The 23863-nt window shown below is 45.5% G+C and overlaps 1 protein-coding gene across 12 annotated transcripts in view; it reads right to left on the bottom strand.

Moving 5' to 3' along the window:
* Positions 1-1012: 1012 nt before the first annotated feature.
* Positions 1013-23863, bottom strand: part of auts2a (activator of transcription and developmental regulator AUTS2 a) — a 310541-nt gene continuing 287690 nt past the window's right edge. For 3 of the 12 annotated variants that reach the window (XM_038708763.1, XM_038708764.1, XM_038708774.1), the window contains 13 exons: positions 13458-14016; positions 11800-12104; positions 10231-10469; positions 9140-9184; positions 7829-7924; positions 7657-7728; positions 7214-7243; positions 6245-6316; positions 5428-5569; positions 4337-4417; positions 4166-4249; positions 3770-4022; positions 1013-3670 (listed from right to left, as the gene is read on the bottom strand). In XM_038708763.1, the coding sequence (XP_038564691.1) occupies positions 2422-3670; positions 3770-4022; positions 4166-4249; positions 4337-4417; positions 5428-5569; positions 6245-6316; positions 7214-7243; positions 7657-7728; positions 7829-7924; positions 9140-9184; positions 10231-10469; positions 11800-12104; positions 13458-14016 (3227 nt within the window). In that variant the 3' untranslated portion in view covers positions 1013-2421. The remainder of the gene's footprint in view (positions 3671-3769; positions 4023-4165; positions 4250-4336; positions 4418-5427; positions 5570-6244; positions 6317-7213; positions 7244-7656; positions 7729-7828; positions 7925-9139; positions 9185-10230; positions 10470-11799; positions 12105-13457; positions 14017-23863) is intronic. The other 9 variants (XM_038708769.1, XM_038708770.1, XM_038708768.1 and 6 more) reach the window with 9 other exon arrangements.

The raw sequence follows: 23863 nt of genomic DNA, 5'->3' as shown, positions 1-23863 counted from the left end.
GCTCAGGCAGTTTAGGATTTTGTTGCTCGAGAGATAGCTGACAGAAGCAGCCAGCAGCTGTGGTTTACCGAAGAACACAATCAGCTGTGGTGTAGGGTTTGGAACTGGATCTCATGACTGAGGTAGATGACATACCTGCATGTAGAGGAACTGCTGACCAGTCATAAACATTTAATCAACACAGAAAGATGTTGAGAAGAGATAATCAGAACCTGCAAGCCAAGGTGAAATAGTCATATCACCATCACTTCTCATCTTGCAGCAGTTATGAGGGCCTTTGTGAATTTCTAGCTGTTTGGCGCCCTCTCCTGGTCAAGCTTGAACTACCACTTACAGTACTAACAGCACTTAATGTATGCACGTCTGTTGCAGCAGAGGCTTTTACTTGGCAGAAGGGAACGCAGGCAACCCACACTTCCTGCCAGTAACGGATCAAGCCAACATTTGACTGATGCATGACCTGGGTGCTTTGGTGCTAAACATCAATCAGAGACGGGGGCATGAATGCTGTGGTTATTTAGAATAATGGGAATGTCAATAACTCTTGCATCCCCTGATGAATACACAAGTACCATGCCATGATTCACCAGTGAAGGCTGCTGATGTTTAACACACTGTTATTGAGCCAAGCGCGAGCCCTCACTTGTCCAAGTAACTAATGTGGTGTGATGCATGATGTTTCCGTGGTTATGAACTGTTACCCAGCAATTTCCAGTCTGCACCTAGTGGTACAGCAGAGATGTGAGAAATGAGAATTTCATGTGGCTCTTAAGACAAATTATTCCATTGATTAGAAGTAAATGTTTGAAGTACACATAACTACACAACCAGGAGCACTTAAAATATTTATGATGCGGGTGATAGTTGTACCCAAGGTAGTTTATCATCCATGAGAGTCTGACGTGGAAAGTCATTAGGTAGGTGTGTAAGCGTAGAGTGTCAAGAAGAAACATAGCCTGTTTACTCCGTGCAGTGCATGTAGGTGGAAGATATATGTAGCCCCACAGACAGGGTTAGTACACATTTTTTAATAACATGGCACAATTTACATAACACAAGTTTAAATGAGGAGCATGCTGAAGATTCAGTCGCTTCATTTTTTTTTCTCATTTTTGTACATGATCTAGAAAGACTTCATTTTTTCCCCTGTACAAGGTAAACAGCAAAAAAAAGTTTCTCATTTAACAATCTTTTTGCAATACGCATCGACTAACCACTATGGCTCCGGTGGACATTTTTATGTTGGATTAAAAAACACTGCACAACATGATATCACAGAGTTTGAAGCGCACAACTAAACCTTCCGTGGACTACTAAAATAGATCTCTGCTCATTAGAAACAAACTGTCCATAGTTTAGACTTTTTTGTCTTTTGATTTTGTAGGTACAACAACTTAGGAAAGCACTTTAATACACAGTTTGACCAACAGAATCTATTTCCAAAACATGTACTTTACACTTCTTCGATAGGGCAAATGTGCTGTCATGGTGTTTAATGTGCTGCATTCTCCCCAGAACCAGACTGGTGGTAACTGAGTGGAGGAAGAATGGAAAAAAAGATTCTTAACATTTGTGCTGCTGGCTTTTTTATACTGATAATCCTTTGAAATGCAATTCTTCCATCAGCTGTTTCTAGGATTGTCACCACAATGTATCATATTTTAGGAAAGTAATTCTCAATTTTTTTTTTGTTTATTCCAAATTGCTACCAGCAAACCCTGTGTGGAACCGTTAAAGCTTGTGTTTGTTTGCGTGGACCCAATGTGTGTAAAGTCTGAGTTGTGGAGAGAATACAGCTTTTTGTCCTTTATTGGTACACAGTCAGTTATGGTGAGAAGGCTGTCTTTCAGAAAGGGAGCCCATTTGTTGCATAGTTGAATATGGGGTCTCTGGTACAATGCTAATCAGCTGTGTCAACCAAAAAGCAAAACAAAAAGGAAACTCCAAATAGCACATTCTAAATCACTGCTGTAATACTCCTCTATTTACATGTGTTCAACGTAAAGCTTTCAAAACACCCTTTTGCATATTTGTACCATGATTTTTAGTCGATACAGAGCGAGCACAGTGACTGTACACATTATCTACACACTTTGCTGTCTGTCAGTGCTCAAGTACCTGTACATTCCAAAATTGTTCATTCTTACTCCATGTCACTTCGCTATACAAGGGAAAGAAGGAACACAAAAAACTGGAGCAAACTGGAAAAAGAAATCTTTGAAAAATCTATTTTTTGTTCTGTGATTATTGTCTCTTTGTAGTTTTATACAAAAACAATTCATTTTGTGGGTATGTCTCTGCCCACATAAGTTATTCACAGCTATGTTACAGTCTTGCTTTGCCCAAAGCTAAGTGCTTGGTGTGAGTTCAGTGTTAGTGAGGCACAGGGCAGCCGGGGCACTGAGTCTGCTGAGGCTCAGCTCACCGTGCCTCGATGTCTTTGTGTGCCGGTCTGTCTCTGATATCTGTGGCCAGGGGAGTAGTCCGTCTGGGTGAGCCGGGCCGGGCACCCAGTGTGGGGATAAGTGGGGGCGGGGCACTCAGAGAGGCGGTGGGTGCCGTTTTGTTCAGGATACCGTTCTGATGGGCTGCTGCTGCGGCGGCAGCAGCTGCTGCTGCGGCTGCAGCCGTGGGACTGACCCTGGAGTAGTGCATGCCTTGGAGTCCAGGGGCCATGAGGCCTGGGGGAGGGTGGGGGAGGTGTCCATCAAGGGCTGGATGGTGCATTGCGGGGTGGAGACGTCCATGCTCATAGTCCTCTCTGAGCATGTTGAGACGGTCACGCTCCTCCAGCTGGGCGCGCTCCTGCTCCCTCCTGTGCTCCAGGGCCAGAGGATGGGCATGGTCACGATTAAAGTCATGAGGCTCCCGGTCCCTGTAGGAACGCTCAGCCTCATAGAGGCGAGGTCCTGCCAGCCGGTGCAGAGGGTCATTCCTCAGCAGCAGGTCCCTGGCCAAAGGGTCCCGTCTGTGAATGTCCAGACCCCTGTAGGGATCCCTCATTGGGTCCCAGTGGAAAGCAGGGTAGGGGAACCTATCAGCTCCTGGGATGGGGCTGATACCCATGAAGGGTGCCACCACTCGAGTTCTCTCCAGACTGCTGATGGTGTTGATGGAGTGGACGCCAGCCATGCCCATGGGCATAGGCATTGAGGAAGGAGGGTGAAGGTTTGGTGTGGATGGTGCCTGTGTCGGGAGCTCATTTGCCCTCTCTGTGGCTCCATCCTGTTCCTCCTTACGCTCCTCCTTCACTTTCACCTCACTATTCTTTTTCTGGTGCTCGTATGGCAGCTCTATCTTCTTCTCCAGGACTTCTCTGCTCAGGCCCCCATTGGGACGTTCGAGACTGGTCTGCCGGATGTAGGGCGATGAGGCCCCCCTGTTGGACACTTTGTCCTCTGACACTCGGCTGTCATGAATGACAGGTGTGTCCTTGTCGCTGTGCTGGTTGTCTTTGAGCTTTAGGTCATCTGTGCCATTGTCCTTCCAGGAGTCCGAGTGCTCCCTCTCCCTGTCTTTGGACTTGTTCTCCTTGTCCCTCTGAGGCTCTCCAGAAGCAGGGGGCTGGTGGTTCCTGTGGTGCTCAGGAGGCCGACTGTGGCCAAGGAGGTTGATGGGGTTGACAGGGACTGGGGACGGATGGCTTGGATGACGTTTTTCTACAGAGTCCCTAGAAGAAAGAAGAAGAAAGTCCCCCATCAGCTTCTATTTATGTTCTTTGAGTGAGGTAACAGGATTCACACCAGGAGTAACATTTGGCAATACGCACCTGTCCTTGTCGTCTTTACTGACCAAAGAGTCCCGTTTGTCAGAATCTCGGTCCCTCTCGTGCGAGCTGGCCGAGGTGCTCCTCTCAGAGTCTCCGGGTTTCAGCCAGGGTGGCGGTGTGGGGAAGGAGGGCGGCGTGCGGTGCAGGCGGTTCCACGGCTCCTGGTGGCCGCTGTTACTGCTACTGTTGAAGTGCTGCTGTGCGTTGGGACCATCTTTATGGCCGAACACCGAGTTGGCCGCTGTTAGGGATTCAACACGCGGAAAAACACGGCAGGACGCAAGTTAAATGCGTATCTCGACAACTTGCACTGGTGATATTTATCTGTATTTAAATTCCATTCTGCCGATGTTCTCTGACAGCATCAGCAGTATCAATCATGAGGTTAAGACTCACTTAGTGCTGGATTTCCCAGTCCCCCGAAGGCCGATGAACTGAGAGATCCCAGTCCTCCAAATGATGTAGGCCTACCAAAAGGTTCTGAAGGGAGACACAACATATTATCATGCATATAATCACATCTTAATTTTCAAGATTGAGGTAAACTGAACCGAAGGGTCTTCTCACCTAAGTGGGATGCTGGGGTGAGGAAGTTTCCAGGATGGTGAGGCGGATGACCGAAAGGACCTGCTGATGGGTGTGTGGGACCTAAGGAGGGAGATACAGAAGGCATTGCTGAAACATCCATCAACTGCTGACTGCAATACTATGAAGTGGAAACGTTAAACTGTGATTTAACAAAATAAATCTTTACTCAAGGTCCACTTACGAACTTTTTCCAATACTTTCATCTAGAGCCTGACCGACAAGTACATCTCTTTGGCAAAATTCTTTAAAAAAAAAAAAAACTAATTTAAGGAATACTTTCAAAAATGTTTTTTTTTTTTTTATTTAAAAAAATTGCAATGATGGTTGGGATTGGTCCTTCACTTTGGTCCAGACAAGAATCTCAAAAGCTACTGGATAGATTACCATGCAGTTTGGTACAGGCTGTCATGAACCGTCTTGACTTTGGTGATCATACGACTTTTTATCTGCCACCATGATTCAGTTTGTCACCAAACACATGCAAGACTAATGCCATTCCCATCAGCAACAGATGTACTTTGTGTTTAGTGATAATTAGCAAATGTTAGCATGCTAAACTTAGTGAACATGGTAAACATAGTATAGCATGTTAGCGTTTAACTAATTCTGCGGCCAAGTGCAGTGTTGCTCGCTTAGTTCTGTAAAACTCGCTTAAAAAAAATGGATTCGGTTAAGAAAGATATTCAGACTCATCTCATGGAGAGATACGAGAAATGAAACAAAGTACGTTCCTCCTCTGATGAAGACAAGAAGAGGTGGTAACAAGGTCCAGAAAAACCTACTAAGTTGACTTTTTTTGTCCAATTAAGTTTCCATGTCCGATGACTGTTCAGTAAGTGGTTGATTAAAGATAGATTCACACCGATTGTTGTATTTATTTCCATGTTGTGGACAAATTCTGTTGGTTTTTGCTGTCTTGGCTTGTTCACAGCTGAACTCAATAATAATAATATAAGCAGACAACCGTTCACTCTGGACAGCAGGAACTGATGGACTGCTGCTGTATGTCCGAGGGTACTGTTGTTAACCATCAATCAATCTTTCTACCCAGAGATCTGGCACACACTCACCTGCAGCGGAGAAGAGCGTGGCGGGCCGTGCCAAGTCGCTGGGGTGATGGATGGCGCCGAAAAGGCTGGGGCCTGGAGGTCGACTCAGGAACTCAGGCTTGAGGCCAAAGTCTAGCTTGTGAGGGTCGACCTGCATCTGCTGCTAGAAGATGCCAGATTGACAGAGAGAAACACATGTAAAATCCCATTACACAAGGTATCACTGTGTTTTGTAGGTCACTAACTAATTTATTTTTATTTTAAGTAAACTACAGTAAGTGGTCGTCTTGCTCAAGGACACCTATTCAGGTCCCTCTGATTACTTTGAGCAGCGTGTAATTCAGTGTAGTCTGGCAGTCTCCTTTTCTTAATAGACCCATCATTATAACCTGTGATTATGATTATGACTGCTGACGCAATTCAATTAAATTACTTGCTACATTTTAATGATTTGAACAGTCTTTTGTAAAGTGACTTGAAGTCAGGGTCAAAATGGTGCAAAGTACAAATGGAGTACAAAGATCAGCTACTGTCTTTAAATGATTATTTTGACCAAAGTATTACCATTTAAGAAGGGAAATCTTAGTACTACTTATTCGTTCCAGTAGAGAAACTAAAGCGGTGTCCCAAATCCTTACTACACGCCAAATGTAAGCACATTTTGAGTCTGTAGTGTGTTCACACAGACAAAATGGCAAAACAAAGTTTACTCAAAACAGTATGCATACTATAACATTTCTTGTATACTAACTGCAAAACAGTATACTATGTTTATTAGTACACAGTATGGAACTGGGACACTGGCTTTGGTACAAAGCAAAAAGAGAGGAGTACTCACCTTTACTTTCTGTTGGTGGTGGTATATCTGCCAGGCGATATGGACATGCATGGCGCACCACTTCCCTGGTTTCTGTACAGGACAAAAACATACACATCACGACTTTATTCTTTAACAAGAACGACAGTAAGGTCATTGCGATCAAATTGCATATTAAAAGGTTAATTGTGTGGTGAAGTGTGTAAAAAAATGTTTTCTTCTGAAAGCCCCGGAACATCTACATTGTGGACATACCAGGACATCGTGATAACTTAATTATGGTACATGTAGCACCAGTGCTTAATTTGTGCCGAAGCTAGCCGGAGCAACTCTCCAGTACCTCTGAGTTTAAGCCTAAGTGCGCTCCCTTACAGCACTGCCATTCTACACAAATAAGATTTCATCCAGCCTAAGTCTAATGGATTTCCTTATTTACTATTACATTTAGTAGCTAATAATGGTTTCTGATTGCCCTTTAAAACAATGTGCAGGTACACCATGCGTTTTAAATCATTTATTATTTGATCGTAAATTATTAATTCATTATTTTTGGCGGATGGCACATTTCACAGGCTCTGGCGCCTAATAATTTACAAATTAAGCACTGTGTAGCACCTTATGACAAAATAATTCAAGGTATGGTTTATGATGGGAACATGGCATGTGATAGAGGTATAGTAATTATAGCGGCTTGAATAGTCTAATGCACGATTATGTTTAGGCAATAGTCCGAAAGTAGCACTTCCACATGCAGAGGCTGCACTGTTCTCCAAATTGAGCTTTGTTGTGGTATAAACTAGTGCACTCTGGCTCCAAGTGTAGCGCTCATTTAATTAAAGACACAATCTTCTCCATTAGCAAAACCCCTTTAAGGCATCATGGCAATAACAGTGTGTGTGTGTGTGTGTGTGTGTGTGTGTGTGTGTGTGTGGTGGGAGAGGTTTGTGAAGGGTGCAGGAGACAGAGACACTGCAGGGAGCGAACACTCACCCTGAGAATGGGCCGAAATGGATCCGTGAGCTACAGGAGGGAGGGAGGAAAAAAGTGGTTAAATTATTTTGCTGTCAATCAAACTGCTTCTCACTTCTAATTAGTCTCTGTGTGTGGCATTCGTTATGAACCAAATTTAAATTTCCATTTAAAATTAAGCACATCTGAAGTAATTAACACATGGGTTTTAAACAGGGTTCCTCCTGTGTCACCCTCTGGATACAAACAGCTACAGACGAAAATGGCAGCTGAAAGGAAGGCAGAAACACACATGCAGACGGACTGTGCTGTCTACAAGCTAACTGCATCTGAATTCTTCACAATGACATAATTTGGCGTTCAAAACCTCCATCTGATGACTACAAGGCTTATGCAACACATACAGAGGGTCTAAAGGTTACCTCAACAATGTGAGTGTTGTTTGTTAGTGTGTGTGCTCTTACCCTGGGGTCCTTCTGTAAGAATGTGTGTGGGACGGCTCCAGGTCTTGTGGACACATCGAGTGGATTAGAGGTCTAGAGAGCACCAGACACAGATCGAAACAAGATTCGCTGTAAATACCTCCTATTTTCAGTTTGTCTATCTGTGCGTGTGAGGACGAGGCTGTTCGCTTACCTTGGGCTGAAAAGCGCCCTGCAGTGAGCCGAAGGGCCCGGTCGGGGGGATGACGGGAGGAAGGCCAGACATGGCCGGTGGGTAGGAGTGGAAGAGCTGAGGAAGAAAAGACAAGGTGGTGTGAGGTTAAGGATGGTTCGGTATGCCAGTGCAATGCAGGCCAACAGCTTCATAAGGAAGTGGAGATGACGGATGAACCTCAACATTCAATCTTTTTTTCCACTTTCCAAGACTGCTTAGATGGGGGAGATCACAAACGATTGCCTACATGTTTCACAAACTGCGAGTTTAAAGAAAATATCTTACTGCTCATTCCCCGTGGATTTAAATTGCGGAAAACACTCCTTTGATATGAAAAGAATGTTGTTATACAAGCAAAACACATGTAAACCAAACAAGTGCTCGAGGTTCACACAGTTACCCTGTGGAGAAACAGATATGTAATCCACTACTCAGTATAATTGTTCTTGTCAGTCATATTAGCCTTAGTAGAAGCAGAGAATCTTTTCATGCATTCTTGCATTGCTTTAATCATGGATGGTCCAACAGAACCTGGGTGGCCAGTTATAAGTTACTAGAAGCGCATTGCTTGAGGGTATGCTATGAGGTTTTAAATGCAACTTGTTTCCTTGTGCATAATGTTTGAACATGTCAGTATGTTTTATAGAGAGGCACTGGCTTCAGGCGTTTTGCTGCTACCATAATAGCAGCAAGGAAATACTAAGATTCTGCAACATGTATTTGAGCCAGGGTTGTTCTGAATACAAATACATGATTTCTTCCCTGTTCTGGGGGGAGGGGTTAAGAAAAACAACACAGCAAGTGTCTGGGGGCTTCACCAAACATGGTAGGAGTTTGGGATCCAATGTTTCAAAGTCCCCTTTAATCAATCAATCAATCATGAGCAAGCCAGCAGACTATTACAAATGGAGAGTAGTAAGCAAGACAAAGATGTAGTATTCCTCTGGCGAAAACACAGTCTCCTCTGAAATGCAGTTGCTATCTCTTTCTGTATGTATTTATATTCACAACAAGTTCACCGTTACATGCACGCACAATAAATCTTGCGATTTAAGAATCCAGCACGTTAATTAATCACAAGATTTTCTGGGCTGAAGGGTGAAATGGTACAGCTAGGATGCTTACAGTATCCATTAAGAAGCAAATGGGTGATTGCATGGAAACGCACACACACACACACACACACACACACACACACACACCTCTACACCAACTCGCATCGGCTGGAATGACATAATGGTCAAGCAACAAACTGCTCTGCAGGCAGATAGTACGCAGTAGGAAACTCACGCTGTGTCTGTAGAAGGGGTCAACTTTTGTTGGGTATTTTTCAAACTGTAGGAGAAATGAGACAGGGCTAAGTACAAAGATGTGGAGAAAACATGATAACCTTCACATATATACTGTAACAGGGTTCAGATTGGCCTCTTCCAGGGTCATTTCAGGACAAGAAAATACATCACATACTGAACATGCTTACAGATTGAGATTATGATTCAAGATCTACAATGTCAACTGAGATTCAACCCCTTCCCAAACCAGACTGTTTTCATCCTCCCCTTTTTGTGATCATCTGAAGACCTTGTAAACCAGTGTGGGTTCTGTGTCTCATTTGGTCTCCTTTTAGTGGTGCAACGCAGGCTCAGGGCGAACATTTCCCCAGTCAAGACTAAACACTGCAGCCATAAAGAGCCTTTTTATGGCCTCATTAGCTGTCAGAGGCCTCGCCATGCTGCCTTTGAGGTATCATCAGAGCCAAGTGAACCCTCTATGGGCCAGGCAGTTACAAACGTCTGTGTGTGTGTGAGTGTGCGTGCATGCGTTTGTGTGAGTTTTAGGTCCACCCACCCATTGCCTGTGGTCTCCCGCAACAAACAGTGGGGCTCTTAATGCAAGGCATTTGCCAGCAATGAAAACCCCCAAACGGGACCAAATGATGTCATTAAATTCAGAATGAATTAAGTGTATTATGTTCTGAAACGCTGGCTCTGAAGTTAACATGCTTTGGGCAAGTTATTGCCAATTTTGAAAATAACGGCGACTCAAGTCTGGAGCCCCGGAGTATGCCAGAGAAAACACTAGAAAGGCTTTCTGGGAGAATAAAGGCATCATTGTGGTGTGGACAGACACACATGGTCATCACTGAAAGGCTGCCACAGAAAGCCACAGGTCCCTACAGCGTGCCTCTCACACACGTTGAGCTGCGTAAAATCTTCACTCACAACCACAAGGTGAAAACACTTTCACTGCCAAGCCCGCCCACTCTTCTACACATGTTAAACTCATTATTCGAAGATGTATAAAAAGGTTTTGAATATGGTGATTTCCCCCCCCCATTGGCCTCCTCCACCCCACCATAGTTGCGTTCTACTTATCCTCACATTTCTGGCAGGGGTACGCACCATGGGCGGTGCTGGGGTGGGCATGATGGCGTGGGGGAAGGGCGTGAAGGTGTGCTGGTGGGTGTGCTGGTGGGTGTGTTGGTGCTGATGCTGGTGCTGATGCTGGTGCTGGTGGAACTCAGTGCGCAGGTAAGGGGGAGGGCCCAGGGAGGCGCCGCGGTCAGCGCTCTGCGAGGCCAGGAAACGGGTGTTGAGCTCCTGGCGCAGAAGGTCTTGCTCTGGAGAAGAGCAAGAGAGAAGGAAGGATTAGGACTGGGTTTGTTAATGAGGGGAAGGTGACTGTCAAGAGTTCTCAACCTTGTTTACGCAGCAGATTATGAACACACACATGCAACATCCACAGACCCCATTGTGTAAGGTTTCCTCCCAGGCACTTCCATGTGGTAAGAATTTTGTTGTGGCAGATTTGTTTTTTAATAAAATCTTGTCTAGGCTGTACATGAAAAGTTAAGTTCTGAAAAGAAGTCCTGCTATAAGCCCCTCAAAGATGCCTGGAGGGCCCTGGACTCCAATTTGAGAACAATGCCATCAAATAAGAAGCCATGTCAAAGTTATTAAAAAAATGAAACAACCAGGAAATAGCTGTGATTATCAGCATGTCATTTTAAATTTAAGCGAGGCTCAAGATGATTAGAACTGCCTGACTGCTGGCACTGTCAAATGCAGTGATTTGATACACTACAGCCCCTCTGAGACGACAACATCTGTTGTTCTAATAACCTCTGTGCAGCCTGTGGAGAAAGAATGGATTTCAAGTAATCAGTGCCTTTTCTTCTAAATCCAGCAAAACCTACCTTGAGAGATTACATCTTCTCCAGAGTAACCTTATCCTTCCTATTCCACAGTGACTCACTACAATATTTTCTGCATTCATTTCAAGCTTTATTGGGCTGGGAGAGTGGGTGGAATTTTTTCTCTTCATAAAAATTTCATTAGTATCTTTTGAACAAAATCCAGCTCGCTCCGTTCCGTATTGACCAAATTGATTTCTCGCACATGAACACCATTGCGGGTGAAAATGGAAGTTCTGGAAATGTTGCTAAAGGCGAGCACTCCCTCCTCTTCCCACACCAGCCCTGACATTTAACTCAACAGCACTGCGCGGAAATGTGCACAGGGTCTGTAATCATGTTTGCAATGTGACCTGACTTGCTGGTGGATATTACTGGTGTGTAGAGAGTCGATCAATCAGAGCATGACAGACAGAGTGTGAACTTCAACTGTCCACACAACTATAAACACACAAAACCCCGGGCATGGAGTACATGTGGATAATCTTGGACTCAGTTGCTTGTTTCTTTAAATAATTACCAGGGCAACATTATGTCTGTCCATTTGTCTCCACATCACAAATTCTTTGAAATCAAATACTGCTCTTAAATAATTCCTTGTGTACTGCTCTTATGTCTCGACTGTCCTGGCGACCTGTTGCAACAACTGGCTAAAATAAGAGTCTGCTTTTTGTTTTTTGTCAGCTAAATATGCAATCCTCTACCACGCCACTGGATGGCGATGTGGGGACGTTTGCAAGCAGCATGTGATGTTTACCTGAGTAGGCACTCCCAGCAGCAGGATGTCCGGGTACTGGCAGGGTGCTAGAAGTAAGTGGTGGTGGTGGAGGCAAGGCCGCTGGAGGAGCGAACATATTGGGGTGATGTGGGTGCGGCGAGGACTGCAAGGCAGGGGGGAAGCTGTGGGGGGTGTTGTGGGAGGCGTTCTGGTTAGGCGCCAAGGGCAGGGGAAAGGCGGAGGCTGCTGCGGCCGCCGCAGGAGGTGGCGGGTGGTGGGGGAGGTGCAAGGAGGGAGCAGGGGGCCCGTGGGGCTTGGTTCCTGGGGTGCTGCTCCTGCTGCTGCTGTAAAGAGAGGGAGAGAGAGCGAAAAAAGGAGAGGGATGGAGAAAGGAGCCAGGTTAGGCCAAGCATGATCAGTCAAAATGAACACTTGTTTCTCGACATCCCCTCATCTCCATCTGCTCCGACATTCAATTCCCAGCACAGTGTTTTCACACCTCAACTGTGCTCCATTTACGAACGCTTCCCTGCCTCTCTCTTGTGCTTCACAGAATCCAGGGCAAACGTGATCCGCGAAAACACCACATTCACAACACCCTCGGATGCAAATAAACCACCGCTGGCAAGCATAACAGAGCGAACATCTGTCTTTGAACAGCTTCTGTTAAGGCACTTCCTCCAGAGCCAGGTAGTGAACATGTGCATCGGAAATGGGATGAGAGGGAGAGAGGGTGTGTATGCATGTGTAAGCAAACAGTCTTTTGTAGTGTGTGTGGGTTTTCCCCGGGGGCAGTCACAGAGCCTGCGTCTCCACAGCTCCACGCACTAAGCCTAAAAGCTCATTTGCAGCGCTCGCTCTTCGCTGTGGGCCCCGGCCGTGATTTTTCACAGTGGGTGCCAGGCCCTGTTGGCGCACTGGCAGACTGGCAGAGCTGGCACAGGGAGAGGGAGGCGAAGCCAAATCCTGAGAGCCTGCGAGGCAGAGCTGTTGTTGGGACTGAGTGGGTTCTGAAGGAGCTATCTTGGAGTCTTAAATTAATGGAGAGAGCCTCAAAGGCCTCAGTGCTTTTCAATAGATATGGAACCCAACAGACTATACTCCTCTAGCTCTATTGTTGGGTTTTTTAATAATATGAAAAGTGACGGAAAGAAAGTGGAATTCTGCTAAGGATTCTTTCTAACTATAACTTAAAATTAACAGCCCTTTGAAGTATTCAGTTTTTTCTAGAAAGAATATCACAACTTTGAGACCACTGCCCTCCGTTCTAATGCATAAATAACCATTAAGCAATAAAAAAACAGTATGGTACAGATTCAAGGTTGTACTAAACAATCACACATGCAACCAGTGTAACTGATGGGGGCTGAAATCTATACAGAGCCCCTGATGACATTGTGGGTGGCTAATATAGCTAAGGCACTCAGGGCGCAGTGTGGCCCTTTTATTCCGATGTTAATAATCAGTGCTACTGTTTGGCTCGGGGACTTCAAGCTCTCCCTGATAGCAATTTACATACTGATCGGGCATCATGCATACTTTCAGCTCAAGAGATTTTCTAGTATTTTTGAAGTGTGTGTGAATATGAAGTTTTTTTCGTGTGTACTGCACACAATTTTCTGCATCAGAGCGCACGAGATTTTTTTTAATAACAAACTGATCTGTCGATGTGTGAGGTTGTCTGTTATTAGCCTTACCTGTGACCGTTGAGGTTGAGGCCGTTGTAGGCAGAAAGGGGCCGGGTGTGGCAGCGTGATGGGGGCCGGTGTGGCCCTGCCTGACTGGGGTGCTGTTGGTGTGGGTGATGGGTTGGAAGGGCAGGTGATGGCGGGTGTGGGTGAAGGCTGGGCGTCGGCGGAGGCCGGGGGTGGGACTGCAGTTCAGGCTGGTGCTGGGGCCGGGGAGGGGGGGGCGGCGAGGGCTCTTGACCCTGGGCGAGAGGCAGGGCTGCAGGCGTCTGAGGCCTGGTGAGAGCCTCTGAGCGTGGGGGCAGGTGTGTGGAGGTTGGAGCTTGGGTGGGGCCGTTTGTCTGTGTCCGAAGCGGGGACAGAGGCTGGGGGACGGACGGCTGGGGAAGGGGAAGGGCTTGGGGGGGCAGAGGCTGACTGGCGGTGCTGGATGCAGGGGGTTGGGGGTCCCTGCAGCTCTCCTGGCTCCTCTCCTGACTGCGCTCTAGGCCTGACACCTTGAGGAGGCCCGGGCCATGAGGCTCCTGGCTGCCATTGGTGGAGAGCACATTGATGCCAAAATCTGGAACTGTGTAAAACAGAAAAGGAAGAACATTGTAAAAAAACTACATCTCTAAGAACAACAAAGCTGGTTGTCCTGCTGAACAAAAAAGGTTAAAAACTGAAAAACAGCAGAAACACACTGCTATGTCGCTGAATGTGAAGAACATGCAATTTTAATGGATTAGAACCTGCTAACAGGCTTTCAGACATACATACACCAAGCATAGATGCTCGGCTCTTTACTAAGTGTGTATATGCATTATGACCTCCTTTTCTCAGGTAAAAGAACACTGCCGTTGAACACCCCCAGCTCTAACAAAGAGTATGTGCGTGTGAGCTACAGGCCTTTTGTAGAATCTTTCTAACTGCCATCCCCTCTGCCATGCTTGCTGTGTACGCTTTGAGCTGCTCCACAAACTGACAAACTCATTTCCCATTCTTCCTTCTCATGTCGACACGCCCTACTGGGATTTGCAGCTGTGCCAGCACCAATTCTTGAGCCCTTTCATGCAGCCTTTAAGACCCTCCCTGGGGATAAACTACACAGCTGAAATGTGTTTTTCTTCTTAAGGTTAAATCACTTTCTATCGTAAACAAAACAACCTCACCTTAACAGAACTTCCACTTTCAGGACAAATTAAATGTATTCTGAATTGTGCACACGGTACACAGGTTTGCATGTACATTTGCTGATTTGCACTTCACAGGTGTCATTTTGCCTTTCTTCTCTTTCACTTTTCCCAAAGTCAGGAAGATACTTTATCCAAATAAAAACGGCACAGTTGTTCTTGAATATATTAATCTTTGGAAACATTGGTGTTTAAAGAGTTATGACATTTTAAAGCGCATATAGCTGGAGAAAAACACTGCACTGATTAATTCACTTTTGCATGTAGCATGAAGGACGGGCGTGCATTTAGCTTGCTATCTGACAAGGTGAGAATTAATTTGATGGAGTTTCAGTTTTCGCCAAAAAACAGCAATTACCTGCCATTAGAAGCCTTTAAAAGTGCGAATTAATCCAAAGAATGAATAATAACCGCTGTACAATGTTGAAGCCACACAGACAATAGCTAATAAGCTCTATCTAGGGTATTTCTCTGCAGGGACAGCCTCCTACTGAACAAAGTGCTCAGACATCAGCAGTCAGCTTGGCTGCTCCAGAGGCAGAGAGGCTCATGGGGGATGACAATGCATACATAAACTGTAATTAACTCTCCCCGGGCCTCAGGGGGGGGTTAGGGGCATGAGCAAAGGCTCCTCCTCTCCCTTAGGAAAGCCAGCTAAATCCTTTACCTGCCAAAGAGGTGTAGATGGGTCTCAGTTTCCCATGTCTGAGACAGCAGCCTGCACTGCAGAGCTGCAGCCTGTCACACTGGGCTTCCATCTCCCTGACACACTACTCCCTCCAGACCAACTCCACTGGGAGCAGCCTGAGCTAACAGGGCTCTACGAGATACTCCATCCATTAGCAAAATGCTAAGTGAGGTATTAGCAACCCCAGGTGCATGTGATACTGTAGTTAAGGGTCAGGGGAGGTAATTCCTGATGCAAAACCACAATCAATATCTATAATAACAGCTATTGACCCCTGCTCTGTGTGGGAGAGCTCACTGGGACATCTGCCAGCCTGCCAACAGACACAAGGCACACTTTGCCAGGTTGAAGTGTTTTTTGTAATAGTTGCTGCTAGTTGTCTTTGGGCAAGCACAAAGAAGAAAAGTACCCGCATAATGCAGAGATGCATAATGCGTCAGTTTTCAAAGCTAACTAACCCATGAATTGAAAGTCTCTCTCTTCTTTGGCAGTCTGCACACAAAACACATCTCTCTTCTACACTCACGTGCATCAATGAACAAGAAAGCCCAGCAGCCCTTAAATCCATCTCCCTCATTCACGTCAATCTTCTCCACTTCCAAATGCTATTACCGGTCAAGAGAGACTGCTGCTGGCAAACAACATCACCGCAGCAGACGGGGAGTGGAGAAATTCCCAATTCTCAAGTCTCCCCGCTGCACCTCTCAGTCCCTGAGGTCCACGGCTTGTTTTGAGAATGTGCTAACACGCTAAAAAGAAGGTGTCTATTCTGGTCATAATGAAGACTCCAGGGCCAGGCGGAGCGGGGAAGAAGAGAAGAGGAATATACACCAGCTTCCCTCCCGCGAGGGTTCATTTGTCAGTCTTCTTTATCCCTGGAAACAAATAAGCGCAATTCCCGCTTGGGTTACTCACATATGGAGCGCTGCTGTTTCTCAGCGTTTCAGTAGTATTGTGGTTTTTAACTAGTATGTGTTGCTTGGTGGAGCATTAGAGTGGAGAATGAGGCCTGAGGGTGTGAGGGTTAGTCAGTGAGGCAAAAGCTAGAGGTTGGATTTAAGAGGTAAAGGAGGTACAGGAGGGCTTTGTGAGGGTCAGCTGGGTGTGTGCGTACAGGAAAGCCATTCATTAAGGCGGGTTGTCAGGGGACCCAGTGAGGGGCTTAGGGGGATAACTCATTATCCCAGGGTGAGCCATCTCCTACTGTTCACAGTGCATTAGCTGCACACAGCACCACTCCTGATTTGTATCTCCCTGCATGGTTAAATCTGCACTGCAAAACGTAATCATTAGATGGGCTACAACTCTGGTAAAGCTGAACTGACATAATCTTATGTTATAACATGAAAATGTATTACAGTATGAGGAATAGGGATGAAAAACCTCCACCCCTTAAATTTCTTTATTAAAAACTGCCATAAGACATGAGATATATGCAGGCCTCTTTCAGGCTCTCTATTTCATCTCACCTTTGCAGTTAGTGTCCTACAGCTGCCCATAGCTCATTAGTGCCATGCAGCTGCATTCACTGTTAGCATTTTTAATGGGCTGCATATATAACATTAGGCCTGCAGGGTTAATAGGCCTGTGTATTGGTTGGTTAATGGTCCGTCATCAGCAAGGTATTCGGACTTGTGCAGCCATGTGAGAGACAAATGGCTCAAATCTTTGCACTGCGCTATGATCCACAGAGGGAGTGACAGGAGCCCTGGCAAAGTGAGATGCAGAACATTAGGAAGCTGAATATGGTGTTAGGTCATTACTGCAGAACATAAGGGGATTCATTTAGCATATTATATTTCAATGTCATCCCTGGATACAGCCTGGCCCATATAAATGATTAATAAACAAGTGCTATCATCTTTTAAAAGCACGGCTGGCAGGTCAACACCTGTCCCTTTGAAAAATACATTAGCACCAAACACGGGCCAAAACTACTTTGCTAATCTCTCTCTCTTTCTATCATGTGAGTGCGGGTGGATATGACAGCCAACACCCTGGCCTGAAGTCATCCTGACGAATTGATGGCTGTTGAGACCTCTGCGACATCTCAAGCCTCCACCCCTTGCCGTCACCCCATCCGCCTCAAAATAGCGCCTTGGTACATTTTAAACCCTCACACTTATTTATGGGATTTCATCCAGGCAGGGGTCGTATAGCTCCAATCACACAAAACCAACAACCTAACACATAGCAGGAGCCACGAGACTGACAGCTGAGCCATGGCCGCTGTGTGTGTGTGTCAGAGCGGTGCGCTAAGCAGAGACAAAATGCACAGAGGGGTGAGCCTGACGCACTGGGGCCTGTGCTTCAGACGAGGCCGCTGTTTGGCCAGCTCACAATCAAACTACCATCAAAGTCCCATATGCTAAGCAGCAGGATCTGGAAGGACCCAGCCTTTTCTCAGTTTTTCAGTTGAACAGTTCAGTGGTGGAAGAAGTTCTCAGATCTTTTACTAGAAAAAAAACAAATATCCTTTTACATCCTTGAACCACTCCTGCAATCAAATTATGCACATTGTCTCTTTTTAGTGTTATATATAGTAACGTTGTACTTGCTAGTGTAGTGACAAACACACCAAAGATAGTAACAGATAATGCCCAGAACAATAGCCAGTTTCATTTGTTGACATCTCTATTCACTATAACTAGACAACCATAAAGAGAAGGTGGGGGTTACTGTACTGAAGGCTGCCAGGCTGTGACAGCTGTGCAACTGTTGAGAGCATCTAGGAAGCAGGTGCTTTCAGGGACAGAGGGCAGCCCGCTCTGCATTATGGACTGCGGGGCACCAGGTGATGCAATGACAAGTAAAGTATAGTTGTTGACTTCAGGTTTGTCCTGTACCAGTGTCATGCTGTATCCTCTGGTGGGGAGGGAGACAGCCACATGGCCAACCAAAATGCTCTTGTTGAATTTTCCAGAACTTGGGTTTGTTCGTTTAGCAACAATACTAGAGTCTTCAGCCATGCCAGTAGCTTGTTAGGCTGTTATGCACAGTAGTGCTTTGTTCTAAAATGCTAATGCTAATGTCAGCATAGTAACATGCTGATGTTTACCATGTTCACCATCTTATTTTAGCATGTTCGTATGCTAACATTTATTAATTAGCACTTAACACAAAATACAACTGATGTTGACACTAGATGAAAGGGATCACCAAAATGATTACAATTCATGCTGTGAGGAATATGAAAATATGGCCAAATGTCATGACAGTCCGTCTAATATTAAGGCAAGACATTTCTCTCAAAACCTGAAATACCAACCTCATGGTGTTGGTAGAGGAAAAGTAAGAGGATCACCAAATTCATTAGGATACATCATCTAGGAAGTTCCATGGCAACCCATCTTTTAGAATAAATGTTAAGATATTTCACAGGAAAGGTGAAAACTTTGGCCTGCTGGTGGCGCTAGATTAAAAGTCAGTTGACTGAGAGAAAAATAAACAACACAGAAATACTCTGTGATAAATACTCTAATGACACAATAATATCTTAAAGTATGGATTGTGGATTTTACTATGACGTAATTTACTATTTTGACTGGCAGCCCAAAAGCTGTACCTTGGCAGCACTGAGCTTGGTGTTAATGGGGATGGGAAAGGTAGCCTTTAGGCACTTAGCACTGTATCTGTGCTGACAACTCCAAAACCCAGAGCTGTCTGTCACAGCTGGCAAAGACCTTAGAAGTTCCACTCATTCGCTGTCACCCATGCAGCTTTTTTTTCTCTATCACTGTCTGCTTTCTCAATGCAGCTCCCTGCTGTGCAGCAGTAACCAGAATCATGCCCGTACCTCCCCCAAGTCACATCGCTCTTCCAGAGGCAACAGCTTTACCAGCCGAGACAATGCATTTGCTGAAAACTGTAACACGATGCTGGAAAATCTTAACAAACAAAAAGAGATTATTTTAAAAACTGCATGTTTTAAACTGGTGAAACTGGTTTTGCAGCAGGTAAAACAATGGTGGCGTTGTTGTGGCTACATTTTTCTGCCCTTGACTTTGTCTTCTTTCCTCTGCACACATAATCATCCTGCTTCTCCTCTGAATAAACGGAGGAAGGCCGGCTGTTCGCTCAAGTTGAATCAATTAAAGTGCACACTGTGCCGAACAAGGATTTGTGGCCATCACTGTAAATTCCATCTTGCAATGGTATGTCTCAGTAAACATTAATTACAATCAGGATGTCCCTCTGTGCTGGGCTTTTAGAAACTGGCTAAGTAAAACCTCCTTCAAAAATATTCACAGTCCTCAGTTATGCACAATGTTTCAAAAGACAATTTTGCCTCAGGCCTCAGTCTGGAAACCATTTACTCCCAGAGTAAAGAAAAAAAAAGAAAAACACCACAAATTCGCTCCTCTTCTATCTCCATATTTAGTTTGACAACAAAATTAGAGTTGTAGTTGAGCAGCAAGTGTTGACAGTGGTCTAACCTCAGAGTGGTTTAAACAGCATATGTTCCCCAAGGAGCTCATTGGTGAGGTACCAGGCTCTGTTTATTTGTTCTTAATGAAGCCTGCAGTCGCATTAATGGCAAACATCTTTAACAGATCTCCCTCCCACACAGAGGAAGAACAATGAACAGCAGGCTGTTTCTGTCAGAGCTTGCTCTCACCAGTGTCCTCACTTGCTCATAAAAGCCTCAGTCTCAGAGAGCCATCAACACATGACACGCTGTCTTTTCTTTTTCTCTCAATGTGTTTGTGTCTTTACAGACACTTGTCCATTTTGTAGGCACACATTGTAATGCAGTCCAGCACAAAATCTCTTCAATGAATTCTACCTGTGTGAAACAAACAATGTTTGCGCACTCAGGAGAGTCTGTCTTTCTCCGGTGTTTCTCCTCCTTCTCTGGGAGCTCATTGGAATAATCTGGAGTTCCCATTAGTGGATGACATCTGAGCTCAACTCCAACGCCTGTTTGATTGGAAGGTGTTTTGAGATCCCTGATGGTCTAATACCCCTCTCTGGTGCCCCATAAGTCACCAAAGTCTGCATATTAACCAGGGGATTAATTTGCTTATCTGTAGACACCTCGCCCCACAATACACCTTTACAGTGATGTCAGTTATGAGTTTTGCTGAGCAGGTGGTCAATTCCTGTTTTGACTGCCATGCTAAAAGCTAAAGGCTAACCAAATATTTACAAATGTAATGCTGTTGAGCAGAAGAGCTAAGAATGGCACTTTGGTCCTGTGATAGTTCAAGGAGAAACTGAAACCTTACCTAGGGAAGCTTCTCCCTGATCTCATAGCCAAAGTCTCCAGAGAATCTCCAGTCTATTGGCTCCTTATCCCTCCCTTCTTCAGCTCTGAAGACTTTAACAGCATTAACTGCTCTAAGAGCAGTAACACCACACTTTATGATACCCTCTCGTGTCTCCAGAGTGTCGCAGCACCTCACAGCAATGAGTTCACAGCTCAAAAGCATGCGTGTTGGACATGCCCCAGATGGAAGCTCAGGACGCTGGGGCTCGACAATGATGGACGCTCCCCTGCTGGCCCTCCCAGACTCTCCGTCATGTCAGCAGCTCTCTAAAGCTAGAGCCAAGACGGGTGTTGGGTTACACAGCCTGGACATCCCATCATGGGGAGGGTCTTGGACTGGAGCTGTTTTATTAGTGCTAGACTCCCAGGGGTAACTGGGGAAGGGGAGCGGGAAGCTAACCAGAAATAAAGGTGGGGTGGGCCAACTATTTTGGCTGCGAGAGCGTGACATGTGTAGTCTTTCAGTGAGAATACTGCAGCATGCTGATCTCCCCTCACAGTAACACAAACCGCTGCTTTAACAAGTGGTGATTGAGCAAAAGGCCAAAAGCAGTCAGAGGCGGGGGAAAGTTGTTAAGCCGCCACTTTTAACATCTATATTTCACGCCTGTCTCATTTGGTTTATGAATTTTGCATTACAAGTAGTGAAGTCAAAGCAAGTGCATATGTAAATATAAACTGACTGTGTATATGCAGTGATGTCATGGTGCACGCCGTGTGCGGTTAACCGAGACATAAACCTCTGACTCCTCTTCTAAGATAGACTGTGACTGTGATCCTCTGTGAAATGGTAGCAATCTGGGATAATTGGGCTAAGTAAGCCACTGAATGTTCTGAGCTCTTCTGACAGATGCAAGGCCATAGAAGAGTGGCTGCCAGACCAACAAGCACTTACACATGTTTACAGTATGACAGAGTGCAAGAGAGTAACGGAGGAGGAGGAGGAGGGAAGTACAAGAGTGACATAAAAGAGCAGAAAGGGTAAGAAACTCACTCCGCCCTGTCTCCTACCTTCGCTAGTATCCATCCATGCTGCATTCAGACTCTGTCTGGTAGGACCAATGTAGACTGTCTCCTCTCTCTCGACTCATAATGAAGCAATTTACAACAGAGAGCTTCAGCGACAATACTCCGCCACCCACAGCAGCTCTGATTACAGCTGCTCCTGTAATGGCCCTTAACTAGTTCTGTGTCTCACTCTCACTGCTCACTTCTTCACCCCACCGGCATGTGGAAAATCTGTTGCTTTAGACAACTGCTAAGGCCTAAATGCTTTGACACCGTCCCCTGAAAACACCATCGCCAACTTTATGTGCACATGAGGATGTATTGGTGGCAGCAGGGTGTCCCATTTCCAGATCCCCTTTAGAGAACAAATCTTTATATATCCCTGAGGGTGTAAGGTCAGGTGGAGGGAACGTAATGAGAGAAGAGCTGGGTCAGGGACATGATGATGGGTGTGCTGGCACAGGTGACCACCACAAGGGGTTGGTGGAAAGCCGGCTAAGGGGACAGAGTTCTCCTGCCAGGGGCCTGTGCAAGGCAGCCCCCGGGGGGACACTTGTTGCCCGCGGCTGACAGATCCTCAGCAGGTTTGGCTGTCAGACCCGGGCTCACTGAGGCTTTGAAATAACAGCAGCGTGTAATGAGGATCCATCCAGTCCACAGCAATTGGTCAGCGCACACTGTCACAGCGGTGTAAAACTACACCGAGAGACAAGGCAGCTGTGGAGTGAGCCAGACCATTTGACCTCAAACATGTCACATGTATGTAAGCAAGTTGACGGACTTCTCATGATGCCTGATATCTCTACTAGTGTGAAGTGAGACATGGTAGCCGGCCATTCTTCGTGTGCATGTTGTTCCCCGTAGGGGCTGCTGAGAGGCCCGCAGTCCCTCCTAGCCAGCATCTCACTTCCTCAGCCAGCCATGAAACCTCTGTCACCCTGTGCCACTTACACAGACTAGACTAGTGCAAAAATGGCACAAAATGACACCAGTGTCATTTGGAGCATGGCTACTTGCATGGTATGACATGCATGTGCACCCTTTGTGTTTGTTCTCATCCAAATAATTAAAAAGATTTTTTGATCAAAATGCATTGTAAATCATGGAAGCCCATTTTGTTTATCTCCATGTTTGCTAGCTTGCAGCCTCCCTCTTTACTGCCTTTGTGCAAGCACCGATACACACTGCTCAAAAAAAATGAAATAATCTCATTAAATACTCCTACGGCCTCCTCCACGTCTCCTGATGTACTGGCCTGTCTCCTGGTAGCGCCTCCGTGCTCTGGACACTACGCTGACAGACACAGCAAACCTTCTTGCCGTAGCTCGCATTGATGTGCCATCCTGGATGAGCTGCACTACCTGAACCACTTGTGTGGGTTGTAGACTCCGTCTCATGCTACCACTAGAGTGAAAGCACCGCCAGCATTCAAAAGTGACCAAAACATCAGCCAGGAAGCACAGGAACTGAGAAGTGGTCTGTGGCCTGCAGAACCACTCCTTTATTGGGGGTGTCTTGCTAATTGCCTATAATTTCCACCTGTTGTCTATTCCATTTGCACAACAGCATGTGAAATTGATTGTCAATCAGTGTTGCTTCCTAAGTGGACAGTTTGATTTCACAGGAGTGTGATTAACTTGGTGTTACATTGTGGTGTTTAAGTCTTCCCTTTATTTTTTTGAGCAGTGTATTTCTTGGCTTGTTACTGACACTATATGTAAAACAGGGTACGTCAAGCAAAACTAGGTGACTGGTTGAATGTGTTTTTGTTATGGGAATTCTAAGACGTGCTGTTATGATCTGACATCGACTAATGTGCTCCTGGCCCTTAACATACACATACATACATACACCCATCTCGGGCAATGAATGACAAAATAAGTAAAGAATGTAGTAAACAAATGCGTCAAATCACTAACCCAGAGCAAAAACAAATATAATAAAATAAAAGTATGAAAATAACAACTAGAATCTCAGAATAGTGAAAATGCAGGCTACATGTCAGCACGTCGCAAGCATTTCACAACACACCGACTGGCACTGCAACATGTGTTTCTTGTCAGTCACCGTGGCCGCTTAGAGGAACAATAGACAATCGCATGTTGAGCCAACAAAACTTCAAACACAGACATGCTTAAATCTCAGTTACAGTCACATGCTCGTAAAAGAACCACACCCGCTCATAAACACCTTCTACTTTCTCACTCTTTTTCTCGCACACACACATGCTCACACACACACACACACACACACACACTCTACCAGTCAACAGGTCCAA

Source organism: Micropterus salmoides, unplaced genomic scaffold (genome assembly GCF_014851395.1).
Source record: "Micropterus salmoides isolate LMB-PRFRI ecotype aquatic unplaced genomic scaffold, ASM1485139v1 Ms_hic_scaffold_9, whole genome shotgun sequence".
Classification (NCBI taxonomy): domain Eukaryota; kingdom Metazoa; phylum Chordata; class Actinopteri; order Centrarchiformes; family Centrarchidae; genus Micropterus; species Micropterus salmoides.
This window is presented reverse-complemented; position numbering and strand designations above follow the sequence as displayed.